We start from the raw sequence: 18,106 nt of genomic DNA, 5'->3' as shown, positions 1-18,106 counted from the left end.
ATGCCCTCCGTATTGAACACAGCACAAATTACAAAACTAAGCTACGTAAACATGAAACAGATTTAAGGTAACTATATCACTACTATTTAAACAAACAAGGATGTATGTGTGAGAGTCTGAGCACATGCGGGTGAGCAAGTGTGTGTGTGTGCTGGCCTTCATAGGTGCTCGGTAACAACACTTGCCCCAACAGTCTGTTCAGGCTATCGGGGGGATCTTTCTCTGCGTGTGGGGAGTGGTGGTGCCGTGATTAGCGCATCGCGCTACAAACCCGGTTACCCGAGTTAGATTCCCGCTCACGGGCCAACACTGATGGCGAATATCTGAACTGGTCACGGGCCTCCCCTAGTTCCATTCAGCCTTAAATGAGTACCTTGTGCGGTATCTGAATATCAGTCCCGGGGAGACAAAGGTGGTGGCCGGGCGTGATGCTAGTCACCCACCCCCACATGTTTCGTGCCCGCCTTAATTGGTGCTCACGAACAGCACTTGCCCCACAAGAGCCTACAAAAGGTTATCCGGGGGACCTTTGTCTTAGTGTGTGAGTGAACGTGTGAGAGCGTGTGAGAGCGTGTGAGTTGGTGAGTCACCGGAGAAAATTGAAATATGAAGTTGGCCTGGGTTTCTTTGCGGATGCTCACCCATTCCTGGTGTGGTGTGCGAGCGTCTGCAATCAGAGAGACAAAGGCGGCCGGGCACAGTGTTGGACTGCAGCATCCAGTCGAGTACCTTGCCAGCCTTAGCATGCGTTCGCTAACAAAGCAGCACTTCTCCAAACAGTTTTCAAGGTTAATTTGGGGATCTTTATCTTTGCCCGTGTGTGTCTTTGTGTTATTGTGAGCGCGTTTGTGCGTTCGTGGGTGTAACTTTTGTTTTGCGTAAGAGCACGTGTGTACCTTTGCACGTGTGTACCTTTGCACGTGTGTACCTTTGCACGTGTGTACCTTTGCACGTGTGTACCTTTGCACGTGTGTACCTTTGCACGTGTGTACCTTTGCACGTGTGTACCTTTGCACGTGTGTACCTTTGCACGTGTGTGTGTTCGTGCGTTTGTGACAGTCGAGGAGCGGTAGTTTCGTGATTTACGTGCTATGCTACGAGCTTGATGATCCGGCCAACGCCAGTGACGGTTATCTGAACCGATACTGGGCCTCTCCTAGGTCGACCCAGCCTTACATGAGTACCTGGTGCGATGTGTAAGCGTGGTGCTAGCCACGCACCTCTTCGTGTTTCATTCCGGACTTCATCGGTGCTCGCTAACAGCACTTGCCCCAACAGTCTCTTGAAGGCTATATTGGGGATATTTGTCTTTTTTTTACATTGGTGTGACCGTGCGACAGTGAGCGTGCGTGCGTACTCGCACGCTTGCGTGTACGTCCGTGTGTTTTTGTGTGTTATGCTCGCGTTTGCGTAAGAGTACCTGTGTGCGTGTGGGGGAGCCTTGTGCATGACTGCACGTGCTTGCGGTTGGAATCCGACATGGCCCAGGGTGACAGGGGGGGGCGGCCGTCACCACCGCGCCTGTCATACGCTCCTTTTCTCTTCATTACCGACTCGTCACTACTGGGTTACGAGTGGGCGGTGTGAGTGTGGCCCGGGGAGATCGGCACGGTGACGGCTCTCTCAGCCGGACTCGCGCGGACTCGCGCGCACCACGCTCGCAGCTCACGCAGTTAACTCAGGGACTCACAACGCACAGACTAACCGCTCACAGTATGTATGTTGAAATTCCTTTGCACCGTACGTAGCCAACCGTGCTGATCAGAGGTGTGGGGGAAGGACAACAAAACAACTCACGAACTAGCAGTTTGTGGCTCACAGCTCATTGCCACAGACTCATGCTTTCAGGCTCATGCAGCCATCTGGAGTGAACCCATCCAGGTGTCGACCTCAATTCGCCGTAGATCGCCGTAAGTTCATCGCAAAGCAGTCAGGTCCACTGATGTTCCGGCAAATCATCGATTCCCTCCAGTCACTCGCTCACTCATCGACAGCCAGTCGTCGGCGTATCACTCTTCTTTCGCGACTACCACGGTTACTGTTCCCATGAACGTGGTGTTCCCGGTCCAGCACACTGCCTGTGTTCTCTCATTCTTACCACGTTCAACCACCGCACTGTAAGTCACAACACCATACTCACCCAGTCACCCACTCACAAGACTGTAGGTCACGTCACCACAAAGACATATCCCCCGTATAGCCTGAACAGACTGTTGGGGCACGTTCTCTTAGCGAGCACCTATTAAGGCCGGCACGGCACACGAGGGGGTGGGTGGCCAGCACCACGCCTGGCCGCCTTTGTCTCCCGAGTGGCGATGTTTACAGACCGCACATCAGGTACTCAATTGAGGCTGAGTCGACCTAGGGGTGGCCCAGGACCGGTTCAGATAATCAACACTGGTGTTGGCCATGAGCGGAAAATTAATCCGGTCGACAGAATCGTAGCACAGCGCGCTTACCGATGCACTACCACTGCCCACCACACACACCCACAACACCACAGACACCCACTCACGCACTCACTCACCACACCGCCACTCACGCACCACACCGCAGGTCAGAACACTTCCCTTTCTGCTTCTTCCCTCGCACGGCTTCACCTTCTAATTCCCTCCTCCCATCATCATCCATCGTCTTTTTTTTATCCGTGCTCTTACAATAAATCATCTTGGCTCTATTCAGAATCAGAGTATTTATTTATACTGGGTAAATCCGATGAGCTATGAAGCAATTTTTCATAGATGTCCAATAGGGTTGGGTCAGAACGTTACAACAAACAGTGCAAAAACCCATCGGAGTGCAAAGTATAGGAGAGGTAAGCAAATCACTAAAAGTAAATTAATAAAAATAAATAAAGTGTATAAGTACAAGTTGCAAAAGTACATCAATTTCTGACGATTTTTCAACAAGACACGGGATAGAGAAGGGTCCCCTTTAAGGGGATGTCACCGGACTTTCACTGCTGGCATCTTACCCACGCGAGGGGACCCAGCTTTTACGCGCCCTGATTAGAGCGTCCGTCACGGGTCACTCAAACCGAACGTTGCAACTCTCACAGCTGGAATATGGCAAATTACGTGAAAAACCACATTGTGTGTGCAGTCACCGGTGACCGACCGGGCTGACATCATCATCTCCTCGCCACACTCGGGAACGCGGTTTAATCACGGTTGAGAATGCGGTTTAATCACTGCGGTTGGGCTGCTAAAACCCGGATTCGAGTCCAGGATCTCAGCGGTGGCGGCTCCGTGTCTCCGGCCCGGCCATCATTACGAGTCCCCCGCCACCCGGCCTCCTCCGTTTCACTGTCAGTGTGGCGGCGGCGGCGACGTCCCACCCGCCCGCCCGCCCGTCACTGCTGGGTTTGCGCTGCGGGCCCTCCGGTCCTCGCTCACGGCGATTGGGCATCGGGGGGGGGGGGGGGTCCGTCGCGAACCGCGGCCTCGTCGTCCCAGAGGGGAAGGGGGACGTCGGTGAGGGCCGCACCTTAACGAACGCCAGCGGCGAGGCTCGGACTTTGCACGCTCGGCTAATGTTTAACCCACCACGCGTATTGATTCGGCTCAGGGGGTGGGCGGCGGGGGGGGTCGTGAATTACCTGAGGAGCCATGGCCGGACGCCAGGTGCAGGGGCGGTGTGTTTACCCGCTTCTCCAGGTCCCAATGGGGGAGGGAGGCTCCCAAACCTCTCCCGTACCGTGCGACCGACCAGGGATTCCAATTAGCGAGTGTTTGCAAACTCTGAACAGTTTCATAAATAATTATGGGGAGGGGGTGATGGGCGGCCACCACTCAACTTGGCTCCACCTGTGGTTTGTAGGAGTTATGTCATGATTTCTTGATTTATTTTCAACACCATTGCTGGGCACAGGCCCATTGGTCCCAAAACGTTGGGCGGCCAGCAACGATCAGCACTATTATCAAATTTGCAATGGATAAGAGTGTGAAACGTTTGCTGAATTGAGCAAAGCTATTGTTATACGAGCTTGGGGAGAAAAGATAAGTCGCCGACGGGAGGAGGGAGTTTCACAGTGGAGCAGAGCGAGGGGAGGAGAGAGGGAAGTTTTGTAAACTGCGGTGTGGCGCGCGGGTGCGTGGGTGAGTGAGTGGGTTAGTGGATTAGCGAGTGGATGTGTGAGTTGTTGTGGCCTCCAGTGTGGTGGTGGTGGCGGCGGTGGCGGCGGAGATGAAACAGTCAACACGGGTGGAAGGATCAAGGAGTGAAATTCACGGGAACGCTAACCGTGGTCGTAGCGATACGAGAGCGATAGGTGGGCGACTGACCGCCGATCCGACGTGGTTGCCGGGTGAGGGCGCGGGGTTGAGATAGCGATGATGGCGACGATGGATGTGATTGCTCCCACTGTAACGGACATTGATGCAGCAGCCATCATGACGCAGCCGTCGCGATGTAGCCATCATAGCACAATAACTATAATCATGGCCGCGCGCGGTCATCTATCACTGCCAGCGCAGTCCCGTAATTGTTATTAGTTCAGCCGCAGTCTCTCGCTCTGCTCATCCCCGCAAGCTCCTCCTCGCCTTACTCCCTCCTCCTCTTCCTCCTCGCTGCCCCTGTCGCCCCGAGCTCCTTCGCCCGGTCGCTCCGGCGAAGTTGAAACCTCTCGGCCATGGTAGCCGCCACCGCCACCGTCACCGCCAACCGCACGCGCTCTCGGAAAATTCCCGTCCGACCAGATGCGGGGTCTCGGGCGCTCAGATCGCGTTTCAGGGGGCGGCTGGGTGGGAGTGGGCGGGGGGGCGAGAGGGGGGAGATGGAGCCGGAGCTGGCACTGGCGCCAGTTGCGGCTGAGGAGCCTTGAGCTGCCTCCATCACCGGGGGGGGGGGGCCGGACTGACGACACCTGGCAGGGGCCCAGGGCCACACGGGACCGGTAGTGGTGGTGGGGAGATTGTGGGGGGCGTGGGGGGTGAGGTGTTGTGGGGGTCCACCCCACCCCCCAGGTGTACTCCTCGCCCTCTCACCACGCGCCCCCACCCTGCGGAGATGAGTGAGAGTGACACGAGGAGAAGGAGGGGGGGTGGTGTGATGGGGGTGGCCCTGTGTCCTCACTCGGAGCCTCTCACTTCGGTGACAAACGTAGCCCTCGCGGGGACCCTCCCCTCCCCTCCTGCCCACCCCGCCCTTCCATCTTCTGAGCTTCTCCCGCAGCTCCATAGTAACCGCACCCCTGCGCCCCCCCCCCCCCGGCTCTTTGTGATTGTAATGTGAAGGATGGGATTTGGCCAGGGGACAGTGGGGGTGGGGTAAGAGTGGGGGATGAGGGTGGGGGGGCTTAGTCGGTACAAATTAGCCGGCGTAGTAGGAGATGGGGTCAAAGGTCAGCTCTCCCTGCGATGGGCGCCACTCGGAGTGGCGGTTCCACAAGATTCAAACTCACGCGGCTCCTCTCCCGTCCCCCCCGCTGCCGGGGACACCCCCCCTGCCCCCCCCCACGGCTCCGTCGCTCTCCCTGTCCCTCCCCGCATCTCCCCCCCCCCTCCCTCTCTCCCCATCGCTCGCACCTCCGCCGTGGTGGAGCGGCACCTGCTCGGCCAGTGGCCCTCGCCACCGCTCGCCGCAGTGCCAGCGAAGCGCAGCTTCTCCCCCCCCACCACCACCACCACCCCGAGCCTTGTGAGACGTCTCCCCATCGCCTCGCCTCTCTGGGCTCTCTCTCTCTTCCTCGCCGTGTCTTCCTGCGTTCCCCCCTCGCCCCTCCACAACCCTCAGTTGCCTTTCTCTCCCGCACTGCTTTTGTGTTGGTTGGGGGGGGGAGGCTTTTTTTGTTGTTGTTGTGAGGAGCCTCGGCCTGGAATGCGGGCGGCAGAGTAATGCGGGGTAATGTGTCACGCCGGCCTTTCATGCTGTCCCGTGCGCGCGGAGGGGAGGAGGAGAGGGCGAGGAGGAGAGGGAGGGCAGAAGAACAGGAGAGGGAGGGAGGGAGGCTGGGGGCACGGCCCTCTAAGGTGTGCTCTTGCGTAAATCCCCTAGTGGTGGTGGGGGGGAGGTGGGGGGACCTGGGCAGGGGTGGGCAGCTCACGAGTGAGGGGGAGGGGGCGGTAGTGGAGGGAGGGAGGGAGGGTGGCAGCCTTGGAAACTCCTTTCAGAAAGGAACACAAAGATGAATCTGCGAGCGGTGTACGGTTCAGGGAAGAGGCGTCACGTTCTGCATCCTAACGATCAAAAGCTCGGCTTTAACGAGCGTGCGGGCGAGCGTGGAGCTCTCCGAGCCGAGGCCCTTTCTGCCCCGGCTTCTGCACGGGGCTACACTTGCAGTCCCCGCGGGGAGAGTTTTCTGCGATCGTCCGCACCCCCCCCACCGCCCATTTCAGAGATTCGGAAACGGCGGCAACGCTCGGTTATTTTTCATTTCGAGCGAAACCTCGGAGGAGCGGAGACACTTTAGTTTTTTTCTATTATCTGCGCGCGGCGGTCAGCGTCCACCCCGCGGGAAGTGGGGACGACTCGTCGCGTCTCCTGCCAACGCTCGTGACGGGAGACGCGGGTGGACGATGAGCACGGGGAGGTTGAGTCTGGTGAAGTCAGCCGTGGCTTCTCTGGGTCTCTCCTTTATCAAACACAATTACTGAGCACAGGCCCAGCAGCAAACAGCACTGTTATCATGGTTGTGATAGATAAGGGTGTAACACGCTTCTTTAATTCGAGCAAGGTTGTTAAAAGAGCTTGGCAAAAGAGACGACCCGAGGTTTTCGAAGTAGAGCAGTGAGAGGAAGAGAAGTGTTGTGACCTGTTGTGAGAGCGAGTGAGTGAGTACGTGGGTGAGTGGGTGAGTGAGTGGGTTCGTGGGCTTGTGGGTGAGTGAGTGGGTTCGTGGGTGATTGAGTAGCTGAGTGGGTGAGTGAGTTAGTGCGTGGGTGCAGGAGTGGGTGAGTGAGTGGGTGATTGAGTTTGTTGTTGTGACCTGCAGTGTGATCGTGGTTGAACACTGTCGTGGTGATGGTGGAGGATGAGATAACACAATCAGTGTCGGGTAGAGACCGAGTCCTCAACATGGGTGGAGGAATCAATGGGTGAAGTTCATGGGAGCAGTGACCATGCTGGTGAGTGAGTGGCCGGAGTGAATGAGGGGTCTGGCTGTCGTATGGGTGGCTGTCCTGTGACAAACCCAGTGTGGGGAGCAGCAGCGTGCGGATTTGGGGGGGGGTGGGGGGGGCGGCACCTCCTTGGGGTGTTTTCGCCAAATCCGTGGCAATATCCCCGCATCCTTGCACCTGCACCCCCGATTCTCCCAGGAGGACCCCCGCATCGGAGGGAGTCCGAGCTGCCCGCTTGCCGTCTGCCCTTGCGGGGGCACTGGAGAGGACCTTTGCCAATAAGCATCTGGCACTTCACCAGCATTGGTTCAAAGCAACGCTTGACTCTGCCGATGAGACACTGAATGTTGAAACCGGTCCAGAGTTTTACTCTTAATTGAACCGATGCTGTTGGTGCAATAATGCACTCTCAGAAGGAAGCCGTGTGGCTGATGGAATGTGCAAGTTGATGGCATTGTATTCATTTAGAGGGAGAGATTTGTGAAGCAGACAAGTTGTCGCTTGTTTATTTTGTCACCTCAAATTAAATCGGGAGATTAAGCGGAGCCGCCACTGATTGGTGGCAGCAGCCGCTACACACGAACATGGACCTGGGATGGCTAGATAGACCGGTGGGTTGTTGGGTTGGTGGGTGGGTGAGTGGGTGGGTTGTTGGGTTGGTGATTGGGTGGGTTGTTGGGTTGGTGGGTGGGTTGATGCGTGGGTGAGCGGATGGGTGGATTGGTGGCTGAGTGGGTTGGTGGGTGAGCAAATGGGTGGGTTGGTGGGTGAGTGGGTTGGTGGGTGAGCGAATGGTTGGGTTGGTGGGTGAGTGGCTTGGTGAATGGGTAGGTTGGTGCGTGGGTGAGCGGATAGGTGGATTGGTGGCTGAGTGGGTTGATGGATGAGCGAATGGTTGGGTTGGTGGGTGAGCGGATGGGTGGGTTTGAGGCTGAGTGGGTTGGTGGGCCAGCGGGCGAGTGAGCGGTAGTGGTGGTCGCGGTGTGCCCCAGTGCCCATTGATCTGCGTAATCACGCACGCGCAGGCGGTGAGCGGTGCGGGGCGCAGCTGCGTGAGGCTCCGTAATAACCAGGCTGTCACACACACGGGCACGCGGCACACACTCGCCACACCGGCCCAGGGGACCACACACACACACACACGGCTATAGATACAGACGCAAATATAGACACACACAGATAAGCCCAGATACACACGAAGATATAGATACAGATGCACAGATATACAAAGATAAAGATTACCCGTGCAGTCTCTAACAGGATTTTGGGGCAAGTGCTGTTAGCAAGCACCTGTGAAGGCCGACACGGCACACGAGGGGGTGGTGTGGCCACCACGACGCATTGCAACTTTTGTTTCCTCAGTGGTAATGTTTAGACACCGAACTTGGTATTCATATCAGGCTGAGTCGACCTAGGGGAGACCCAGTAATGGTTTGGATATTCGTAAGTGATGTTGGCCAAGAGCGGGAACCGAACACACGTCTCTGGGTTGGTAGCACGGTGCGCTAACCGCTGCACCACCACTCCCCACAGGCACACACCTTACCTGGGCATCGCCCCCTCCCACACTCCATCCCCCTCACCCCGGACCATCCTTTGACCATCACCACAATCCTGCCTCAGACACAGGCCCACAGCCTGTCTTGCTTCGTGTCCTCTGTGCTGCTGCTGTTTCCATGTGTGTTCGTCCTGCGTATCGGTGTCTGTGCCTCCCCGTGTCTCTCTGCGTGTCACGAGTGTCCCCGTGTGTCTCTCTGCGTGTCATCATCTCTCTGTGCGGTTGTCTCTACGTGTCAGCGTGTCCCTGTGTCGGTAGCGCACTGGACTACAAACTCGGCGAACCGGATACGATTCACGCTCACGACCAAAAACAGTGGCGAATATTTGAACTGGTCCTGTGCCTCCCCAAGGTCGACTCGGCCTTAAATGAGTATCTGCTGCAATGTTTAAATATAAGCACTTGGGGAGACAAAGGCACCCAGGTGTGTGACGTTCCTGCTTTAATAGGTGGTCGTTAACAGCACTTGCTCAGGCAATCTTTGTCTTTGGGTCTCTCTCCCCGTGTGGCCTCGTGCGTCTCTCCGGCTGTCGGTCTCCCCGTGCGTCTGCGTGCCCCTCGCGTCCGTGTCCCCGGGCGTCAGCGTTCATCTCTTGCTTGTCAATTCCTCGTGTGTCTCGTGTCTCCTTGTTGTTGTCTCTGTCCCGCTGTCCCAGCTGTGAGCCCCCTTGCAGGAGCTGCTGCTGCTGCTGCATGCGGGATTAGCGCCCCCTCACTCTCCCCTTTGTTCCTCGCTTCTCAGAGGCCGGGGGATGCGGTGGGGGTCGGCGTGGAACACTCGGGGCTCGGCGAGGCGGGGGGAGGGGGGGTTCGTGGGGGGCATGGGCCAGGGGGCACTTGGCACCGCATGAGGTGTGGGTTGGGAGGGGGAGGGATGTGGGGTATAAGCCGTGAAGGGGTCCCCCGCAGGAAGCAGCGGGGGGGGGGGGGGGATTCACATTGGTGGTTGGGACCGGAGCGAGTCGGGATGATGCGGGGGGGGGCGGTGAGTGACTGGGGGGGAGCAAACGGGTCTGGTAGAATGGGGTGGGGGGGGGGGCTGGAGGGGTAGCCATGAGATGTCTTCGCTGCTCCAGCGGTTGCCGTGACACCTGAGGGGTCGGCCAGGGTTCGCACAAAGGCAGATCCGCTCGGCCGATCAGCCCCCGTCCGCTCCGATCGGCGTTGTCGCGACGGCCCAACGACACAGCCCTGCCCAGGCCGCGCGGCCGCGAGCATTCATCCGTGCGTGCATGTGTCCTTCCGTTCGTCTGTCTGTGCGTGCGTCTGACAGGTCCTCTTGTCCGTGGGTGCGTTTACGTGCGCCGTTCCTCTCTCTCTTCCCGTTGGTTGCGCCGTCTGTGCGTACGTCTGCGCATCCCGATGTCCACAATCCGTTTGTCCCTGCACCTGTGAGCCTGTCTCTCTATTCATCCGTTCGCTCGTCTTGTCCATCCGCCCGTCCACGGGTCTGTCCGTACGTGCACGCGTGTGTCCGGTTATCCTTCCGTCCATCTGCCTGCTGTCCATCACGCGGTGCGTGCGTGCGTGCGTGCTCGCGTGCGGCGTGAAGGGACAACGAGCGCTGGCCCCCGGGGCCCGCGGGAGGAGTTGCCGAGAGAGGAGGACGGATTCTTCTTGTCACTCCGGCGCTCCGTGCGAACGGTCGTGACGACGTCTGCCGTCCACGCGGGGCGCGGAGGGGGGGGGGGGCATCGGCTGGGGCTGCCGGTAGCGCGAGCTCTGCCTTCACTTGTGGTCGGGGCGGGGTATGAGGATGGGCGGGCGCGCGGGTGGGAGTGATGATGGCGCGAGGGGACAGGACCCGGAGAATCTGTGACAGCGAAACCTCCAGACAAAACACGCCCGTCATTCTGTCTGTACCTGCGCGACCGTCCTTTCGTCTGTCTGCCTCCGTGTGTGTGTCTTATTACGTGATTGCGCCTCGCTGTCTGTCATTAGGCCTGTATGACTGTCTCTTTTTATTCCGTGTTATATTAGATATGCAGTCTCGCTCTGTGTCTGCCTGTGGGTGAGCCTGTATATCTGTCTGTGTCTATGTATGTCGGTGTGTTCACCTATCTGTGATTCAGTGTAGTCATATATATATATGTGCACGTGTGTCACTCCATGTGCATTCGTATCCACGTTTCAATCTGTCTCTGTGTTTTTGTAGTGTCCACGCGTTCGTGTACGTGGCTACGTCTTTGCGTCCACGTTTTTGTCTTCATCTCTCCATCCATCCCTGTGACATGTCTCTGTGTTCTCGTGTCCCGGTCCCTATGAGTCCCCGTATCCCTGTGTCATCATCTCACCCCACGTCTCTCTGTTGTCCCCGCGTCTCCGCGCACAATCTCTCCACCGCGCCGCGGGGGGTCACGTGGCCGCACGAGCGACGCGTCAGAGCGACATTTTTACACAAACATGGCAGCAGAGCCACGCTCGGCACCGGAGTTCGGTTGCGGGGCCGCCGCTCGCGGGTCGGCACCGCGGTCGCCACCACCGCTGCCACCACCGGGACGTGGGAAGCAGAACGCCGCATTTACGGTCCAAGCCGCGTTGGTGATGGCTCCACGCCCGCAGCTAGGTGTACGTGTGGAGCGACGCTCGCTCCCATCGCAGCTCCTAGTTGCTGGATTTGGGGGGGGGGGTGGGGGGCTTAGGTGTCACCTCTAACCCCTTGCTCGCCCCCTCCCCGTCCGCTTGTCACTGAAAATGGCGTTGATTTTGGCGGTGTGCGTGATGGAGAGACGTTTGCCGAGTGCTGGGGGCGTATCGGCATAACGGCACAATGATTCGTGGAGAGACGCGCACGCTCGTTATTACGCGCCTACAATTGTGCTCGTGAGAATATTGACTGTGGACGATTTATGCAAATCGTATGCAGATTAAATGCTGATGTGACATTTAGGCTAACGGAGCGAACCGAACTGTACAAACGAGCCAACCGTACAGATGTGACGGCAAGAACAACGGCGAAGGAGGTGTGGTCATTGCGTCGATTGACCGCCGTCCAGAGTCGTGACAAGTCATCGAGTTCACTGTCTCTCCATCCGTTACGATATCTCTCCAGGAAGATCCCTCCAGATTGGAGCATCTCTCATTTGCACGTACAAGAGAATCGTTTATTGAGTCCTTGAGCCAGGCTGGGCCAAGATCTGGCCAGGAAACAGGCTGAGCCTCAGTGCTTTGTGGGTTCTGCTTGTGTCCCCGTGTCCTCATACTGACCCGTGTGCCACGTACTTACGTGTGCCGTGCTGACCAGTGTGTCCCCGCGTGTCCCCGCGTGTCCAGGTTCGCCACCAAGGAGCGGAGCGGCCTGCTGCTCTACAACGGCCGCTTCAACGAGAAGCATGACTTCATGGCGCTCGAGATCGTGGACGAGCAGATCCAGCTCACCTTCTCTGCAGGTGAGGATGCCGGCACGCCAGGGTACCAGCACGCTGGCGCACCGGGACACCCGCACACCGAACCACCACTCCCCCACGCCCCCGCCACACCGTCATGCCGCGACACAGGCAAACTGTGATAATATCTCGTTCCTCCGCATCCCCCCTCTACTCCAGACGGAGATGGAGCTTGACCGTGATCATTTGACTGAGATGGATGGATAATGAGAGATGACTGGGTCATTGGATAGAGATGTACAGAGCCGGATAGAGATTGTTGGTAATGGTTAGCCATTGTCGACATTTGGGGTTTGCAATTTGATTCAAGAATTGTTATATATTTATTTTTTTAAATTGTAAATGGTAGCGCCCCTAGTGGCTGCAGGGGTCACATGACCCCATCCTTACGAACGCTCGATTCAATTCAAGTAGAATAATCTATTTGATTGGATAGTTCAAGAGATGGCTGGAGATAAAACCTCATTCCGCCATTGCGTGTTAACCGCTCAGGGACGACTTCTCTTGCGGCTCTATTTTTGTCCCGTAAACCGTTGGCGGCTGTGAAGGTGCGGTGAGGACACGGTGCGGTGATGGTGCGGTGATGGTGCGGTGATGGTGCGGTGATGATGTAGTGATGGTTCTGGTGATGGTGGGATTATAGTCTTGATGATGGAGTGGTGATGCCGCAGTGACTGCGCGGTGCTCGTGCGTTCATGGTGCGGTACTGATGTGGTGACACTGGTGGTGGTGGCGCAGCGCTGACGCGGTGATAGTTTGACGATGGTGGTGGTGGTGGTTGCGCGGTGTGGATGTTGCGATGGTGCGGTGCCAACGACCGTGGAGGGTGCAGTACGGCCTCCCCCGTGTGCCGGGATGGGCCCTGGCGTTGCCGCGGCGGTTGCGAAGGCGCGGGCTCTGGCACGCGCTCCTCCATTATTGGATTTCTCTTCTCGTCGCGGTGATTTCTCTGCCTCGTAAAAACCAGGCACCTGCTGCTGGTGGGGGGCGAGAGAGAGCGGAGAGATTAAAGAGTGGGAGGGAGGGAGAGAGGGAAGAGAAGAGAGAGTGGAGAGAGAGTAGATATGGCAGCCACCAACTTAATCGGAACTGTGACCCTGCTAAGCACGGCGCTTGCTCTCACAGCGGCTGCTGCTCATAAGAAGGCCATGCGGGCGATCACCGCAGCCACGGTGGCTAGGAGATGTTATCTCCCTCTCTTGGCATACAGGAGGTTGTGGGTTTGATCCCGACCCTGACGCCTGTATATTTGGAGTTTGCAAGTTCTCCCTGTGGTCGCGTGGATTTTTCTCCGGGTCCTCTGGTTAATCCCTCCACATTTAGAATCAGCATGCGTTTTACAGTATTTGGCTGCGATAACTTTCCACATCAAAAGCCACTTCGTTTAGCTGTAATTTTTGGCCAGGTTGCTTGTGATAAAGAGCTTCATAGCTCAGTGGGCCTTACCTGGTAAAATAAAAGTAGTTTAAGTAGTTTAGTTAACGGATCCACATTCCGCCGACATCTCCGTCCCTGATTTTGATTACAGCCCCTCGGTCCCTTGCACAAGAGCGGCGAAGGTGGCGGCGGTCGGGCTGGCCGTCTCTGCCCCGCCATCAATAACGTGCTCCCTTAATCCTCTCCCTTCCTGTGCGACGGAGCGGCCCCCCGTCTCACACTGGGGTAGGATTTTACGACTCTTGAGATGAAAATGAAGGGGACGCGCGCACGTGTGCGAGTGGCGGCGCGGTCGACTGCGTTAAATCAGCGGTTGTGGCAGCGATGACTTTTTTTCTCATTCGCGCTGCGAAGTGTTGTTCGGCGCCGATGCCCGAAATTTCTCTCCGCGCGCCGGCAGCTAGCTCAGGAACGCGACAGAACTCGGAAACACGTCGGGAGAAATATATACGGGCGCAGCTGCGGAAAAGCCGCGCGGTGGTAAATCAGCAGCGCTGCCGGCCCAGTTTAGGAGGGAGGATGGCTGCCTCGGGTGCCCGTGAGCTGTTCCTCTTCCCATCGGCAGCGTGCACTATTTATGAGCGACACTGCGAAGTTGGCGGTGGTGGTGGTGGTGGTGGCGCTGCGGCAGTCAGGTCCCCCGGCACAGCCCGTTGCTACGGATGCCGCAACCGCAGTACTCCAGAGGAAGTCGGAGTATCATAGCTGTGGAGGAATTATTTTTAAGTTGTGGGACAATTCATCGCGGGGGGGGGGGGGGGGGGGCGGAGGGAGTGCCAAAGAAAAGTAATAATTGAGGGGGTGCGGCATAATCTGGTTCTTATCATCACCATCCTCCCCCCCAGCACCCAGAGCGTGCGGAGATGCAGCTGCTTCTCCCGCCCCCGTGCCCTTCCCTCCGCCGCTGGGCCGTCGCGTTCCACTCGGGAGTCCCTGAAGTCGCGAGTCGTCGTCGTGCGATCGGTAATGGCGGCCGCTGCCGCCGCTCGGCCCTCGTATGATCACTTGCGTGTCCGGCGGCGCATGTCTCTCCGCGCAGGGGAGAAGTCGACGCTGGTGACGCCATACGTGCCGGGGGGCGTGAGCGACGGCCAGTGGCACACGGTACAGGTGCACTACTACAATCGGGTGAGTCCCCGCCGGCGCGGCCGCACGCGCGCGCATACGCACACACGTGCCGTCACGCCCGGCCGCATCTCGCCCGGCCAGGTGAGTCCGACGGCCGCTCTAAGGACCCACCTCTGATGCAGGTGAGACACCAAATGTCAAAATTGCTCCAGAGTTTTGCTTTTGTTCAATAAGGCCTGCTGATGAAGATGCACTCCCAGAACGCCATGCTGCCCGATGGGTCGAGTGTAATAATGATTGATTGAACAGGGGCAAGAGTTTGGACGTTCACGCAGCGCATCGCTCGCGCTCTGTGCGTGGTGCGGCAGCGCGCTCCGCGCTCCGCGACCGCAGGGGCGGACGTGTCGGATCGCCGAGCCCTCGTCTGCGGGGCAGGGCCGTCATGATTGCTTTGCGGGGGCCGTGGGGGAGAGGGGCCACGGAGGTCAGGGGCCGTCGATCGCTGTTGTGACTCAAATTTATCGATACCGAGTGGGGCCCGGTGAGGCATCGGCACGGTGGTGGCGGCAGCGGCGGCCACATCTCGGCAATCGATAACCGCGCTGAAACGGCCGTCGTTGGAGCCCGTGCTCTCCGCCCTCACTCGGCTCTTCACGTCCGTAATCGCTCAGCGCTGATTGATAACGCAGGAGGCAGTGCCACCGCCGCCCGGTGTCTCGCTCTCTTCCCCGGCGATTGTGGCGAGCGAGTGAATGAGCGAGCGAGCGAGCAAGTGAGCGCGCGTGGTGGCAGATCGGCCGCGCCGTGTTTGTTGTGCCGGGCATGAGCCGCGTTTGGGTATCGGGTGACGCTCGCAGCGTTCTCCACGCCTGTTTGTTTCAAATCCGAGAACCACAAACCCTCGGGGAGCGGGCGCCGTCTGGGCGTGGGGGTCGGGTTGAGACGAGGGCCCAGCCTCGTCCGTCGCGGGGTTGATGATGACGGCGCCCCGCCCGAGTAGCGGGACCCACCATATGGCACTGGCGCTCGCCCACGCTCGCCCACGCTCGCCCACGCCCGTCTCCGCCCGGGCTATGAGATCACCGCACGATCGACAACGTGCCACATTAGCGGCGAATATCTAAACCGGTCATCGGCCTCCGCCTAGGTGCACTCGGCCTCAAATGGGTATTCTGTTGCAGGTGTATACAACGTCAGCACTGGGGGGACGCAAAGGCGACCGGGTGCCATGTTGGCCACATTCATGCCCCAAACAGCCTGTTTGAGGGCTACACGGGGGGGGGAGGGGGTTGGAATCTTTGTCTTTGTAGGGTTGTAATGCGCGCGTGCGTGGCGTTGTGTGGCGATGGAGATGGCGGTAGCGGCGGCAGGCAGCTCCGCAGGAACGAGCCGAGCTTTGTCTGCAGGATGGGACGGTCGTGGTGCAAACGCGCGACTCTCGCGACGAGCTCTTTGTTATTTAAACGCGAGCCCGTGGCTTTGTGCCGGGGCCTGGGTTCTCACCGCTGGGCGCTTGTGCTGGGTGCTGTGGGAGGCTACGGCTGGGTGCTGTGGGAGACTTCGCCTGGGTGCTGTGGGAGGCTACGGCTGGGTGCTGTGGGAGACTTCGGCTGGGTGCTGTGGGAGGCTATGGCTGTGTGCTGTGGGAGGCTACGTCTGGGTGCTGCTGGAGTTTGAGAGCTGGGTGTCCCGTGACTTGAGCTCTGCTCTGGAAAAGCATTGTTTGAATAATGGCACGAGCATGCTGGAAGTTGGACCTACGTGCTGGATTGTGGGACCCGGAGTTAGTGTTTGATGTTAGTGCGTGATGTTAGTGGGTGATGTTAGTTCAGGGTGTTGGTGCAGGGTGTTGGTGCAGGGTGTTGGGTGTTGGTGCGAGAGACGAGAGGCGTTGGAGGTTGGGTGCTCGACTGCGTTGTAGTGGTTGGAGCTGGCATCAAGGCCGTTGTTAATGTTTCCGCGGTCGTGCTGCCATTCGGCTCCGCGTGCTGTGCGGGCGGCGCGATGACCGACGTTTCGGACGGCGTGATGCTCGACGTTTTGCTCCACGCGCCGTAGAAGATAGCGGAGGACCTCCTGGCACGCGGCTCGAATCGTCGGACGTCGCCGGCGAACAACACGTAGCCCGAGAGCACGGCGGCCTCGGGGCCCCCCCCCCCCGCCCCCCCACCGCACCTCGTTGCCCGTGTCGTTGGCATTCCTCCCGCGCTCTCTGAAGAAAGGAGCCTTTGTGGCCATTGTGTGTCCGCTTCAAGGAGAAGCAACACCACCCAGGCCCCTCCCCCTGATCCCACCCCCCCCCACCACTTAACCGCCAACTCCACCTCTTGCCCACGGAGACCCCCGCTAGAAGGAGGGGGGTGGGGGGGGGACGCTGGGTGCCCCCCCCCCTCTTAGTTACGGTGGATGCGTCGCTCCGCCCAGGTGCCCCCCCCCACCCCATCCCTCCCCCCCCAACCCCTCCCCCTCAACCACTCCCCTTCTGCACTTCCCCCCCCCTCCACCCAAACTATCTCAAGTGCCCCTCACTGCGGGGGTCTCACATGACTGCTCAGTGCAGCCTTCGCTGAGCAAACACGCGTGGCTACATGCGCCGTACGGGCGCACGCACGAGCTGTGCGCGTGAGCCGCGCTTGCGTCCCAGTGGGTTCCCACCGCTCATTCATTCATTCGTACGGGACGAGCCTCGATGAGCCCCCAAGGCTCGTCCGCGGGAGGTTCCTGCCAGATATTTCGCAGCCGTTGGCGATGTTGCCGCCGCGATCCCGATTGGGTGACTTGCAGGTGACCTTTCATCAGTGGGGATGCTCGGCCGATGACGGTTACGTTAGGGCTGAACGATTCGTCGATTTCAAATCGAAATGGCAATTTGAAACAATGCGATTGGCGAATCGCAAAGGCTGCGATTTTTTGCGATTTGCAAGGTCCTATTAGTTCGTTATTGGAATTGTTTATTTTTGTATTATTATATCTTTATTTACTTAACTTAACAATTGTTCTATGTTTGATTTTTCTACTTCAATTATTATTTTAATAAATACATGTTGGAAGCAATTAATATATTTTAAGTTCTCATCCTTGCATTAGAATATATAGAGCAGTTCATATTTTGATGGTATCATGTGGTAATGCTCCCATCACATGTTTAAAATCTGTTACACAGTGAATATTGAACTGAAGCTTGACTTAATTTTTTTTTTATCGCAAATCAAATCGCAATATCTGTCAGAAAAATCGCAATTAGATATTTTCCCCAAATCGTTCAGCCCTCGGTTACGTCGCGCATTTCATCTTGGACACGATGTCTGGACGGTCCCTTCCTAAGAAACGACTCCCTTCGTGTGCGGGAGGAAACCCGGAGCGCCCCGAGGAAGCCCATCACTGCACGGCGCGGGTTCGCGGTCCCGTGGCCGCCGACTGCTCCCTTGGCCACCCCGAGTTCCTTAAATGTGCGCGAGATTCAACTCGGGATGCGCTGCCACGCGGTGTGGGGGGGAAAGCGTGTGCGGGCACGCCCCCCGCGTGCCTCGGGGCACGAGCGCCGCTCTGTCAGTTCGAACGTTCGCCGCCGCGCGCTCCTCCGAGTCCAGTCGGATGCG

At 58.2% G+C, this 18,106-nt stretch overlaps 1 protein-coding gene across 2 annotated transcripts in view; it reads left to right on the top strand.

The window, feature by feature from the left end:
• The window catches only part of CELSR2 (cadherin EGF LAG seven-pass G-type receptor 2), a 126,388-nt gene that overhangs the window by 59,397 nt on the left and 48,885 nt on the right, over positions 1-18,106 (top strand). For both annotated transcript variants that reach the window (XM_078609477.1, XM_078609478.1), the window contains exons 5-6: positions 11,890-12,005; positions 14,479-14,567. In XM_078609477.1, the coding sequence (XP_078465603.1) occupies positions 11,890-12,005; positions 14,479-14,567 (205 nt within the window). The remainder of the gene's footprint in view (positions 1-11,889; positions 12,006-14,478; positions 14,568-18,106) is intronic.

This window comes from Lampetra planeri, chromosome 32, assembly GCF_965212315.1.
Source record: "Lampetra planeri chromosome 32, kcLamPlan1.2.h2, whole genome shotgun sequence".
NCBI lineage: Eukaryota > Metazoa > Chordata > Hyperoartia > Petromyzontiformes > Petromyzontidae > Lampetra > Lampetra planeri.
This window is presented reverse-complemented; position numbering and strand designations above follow the sequence as displayed.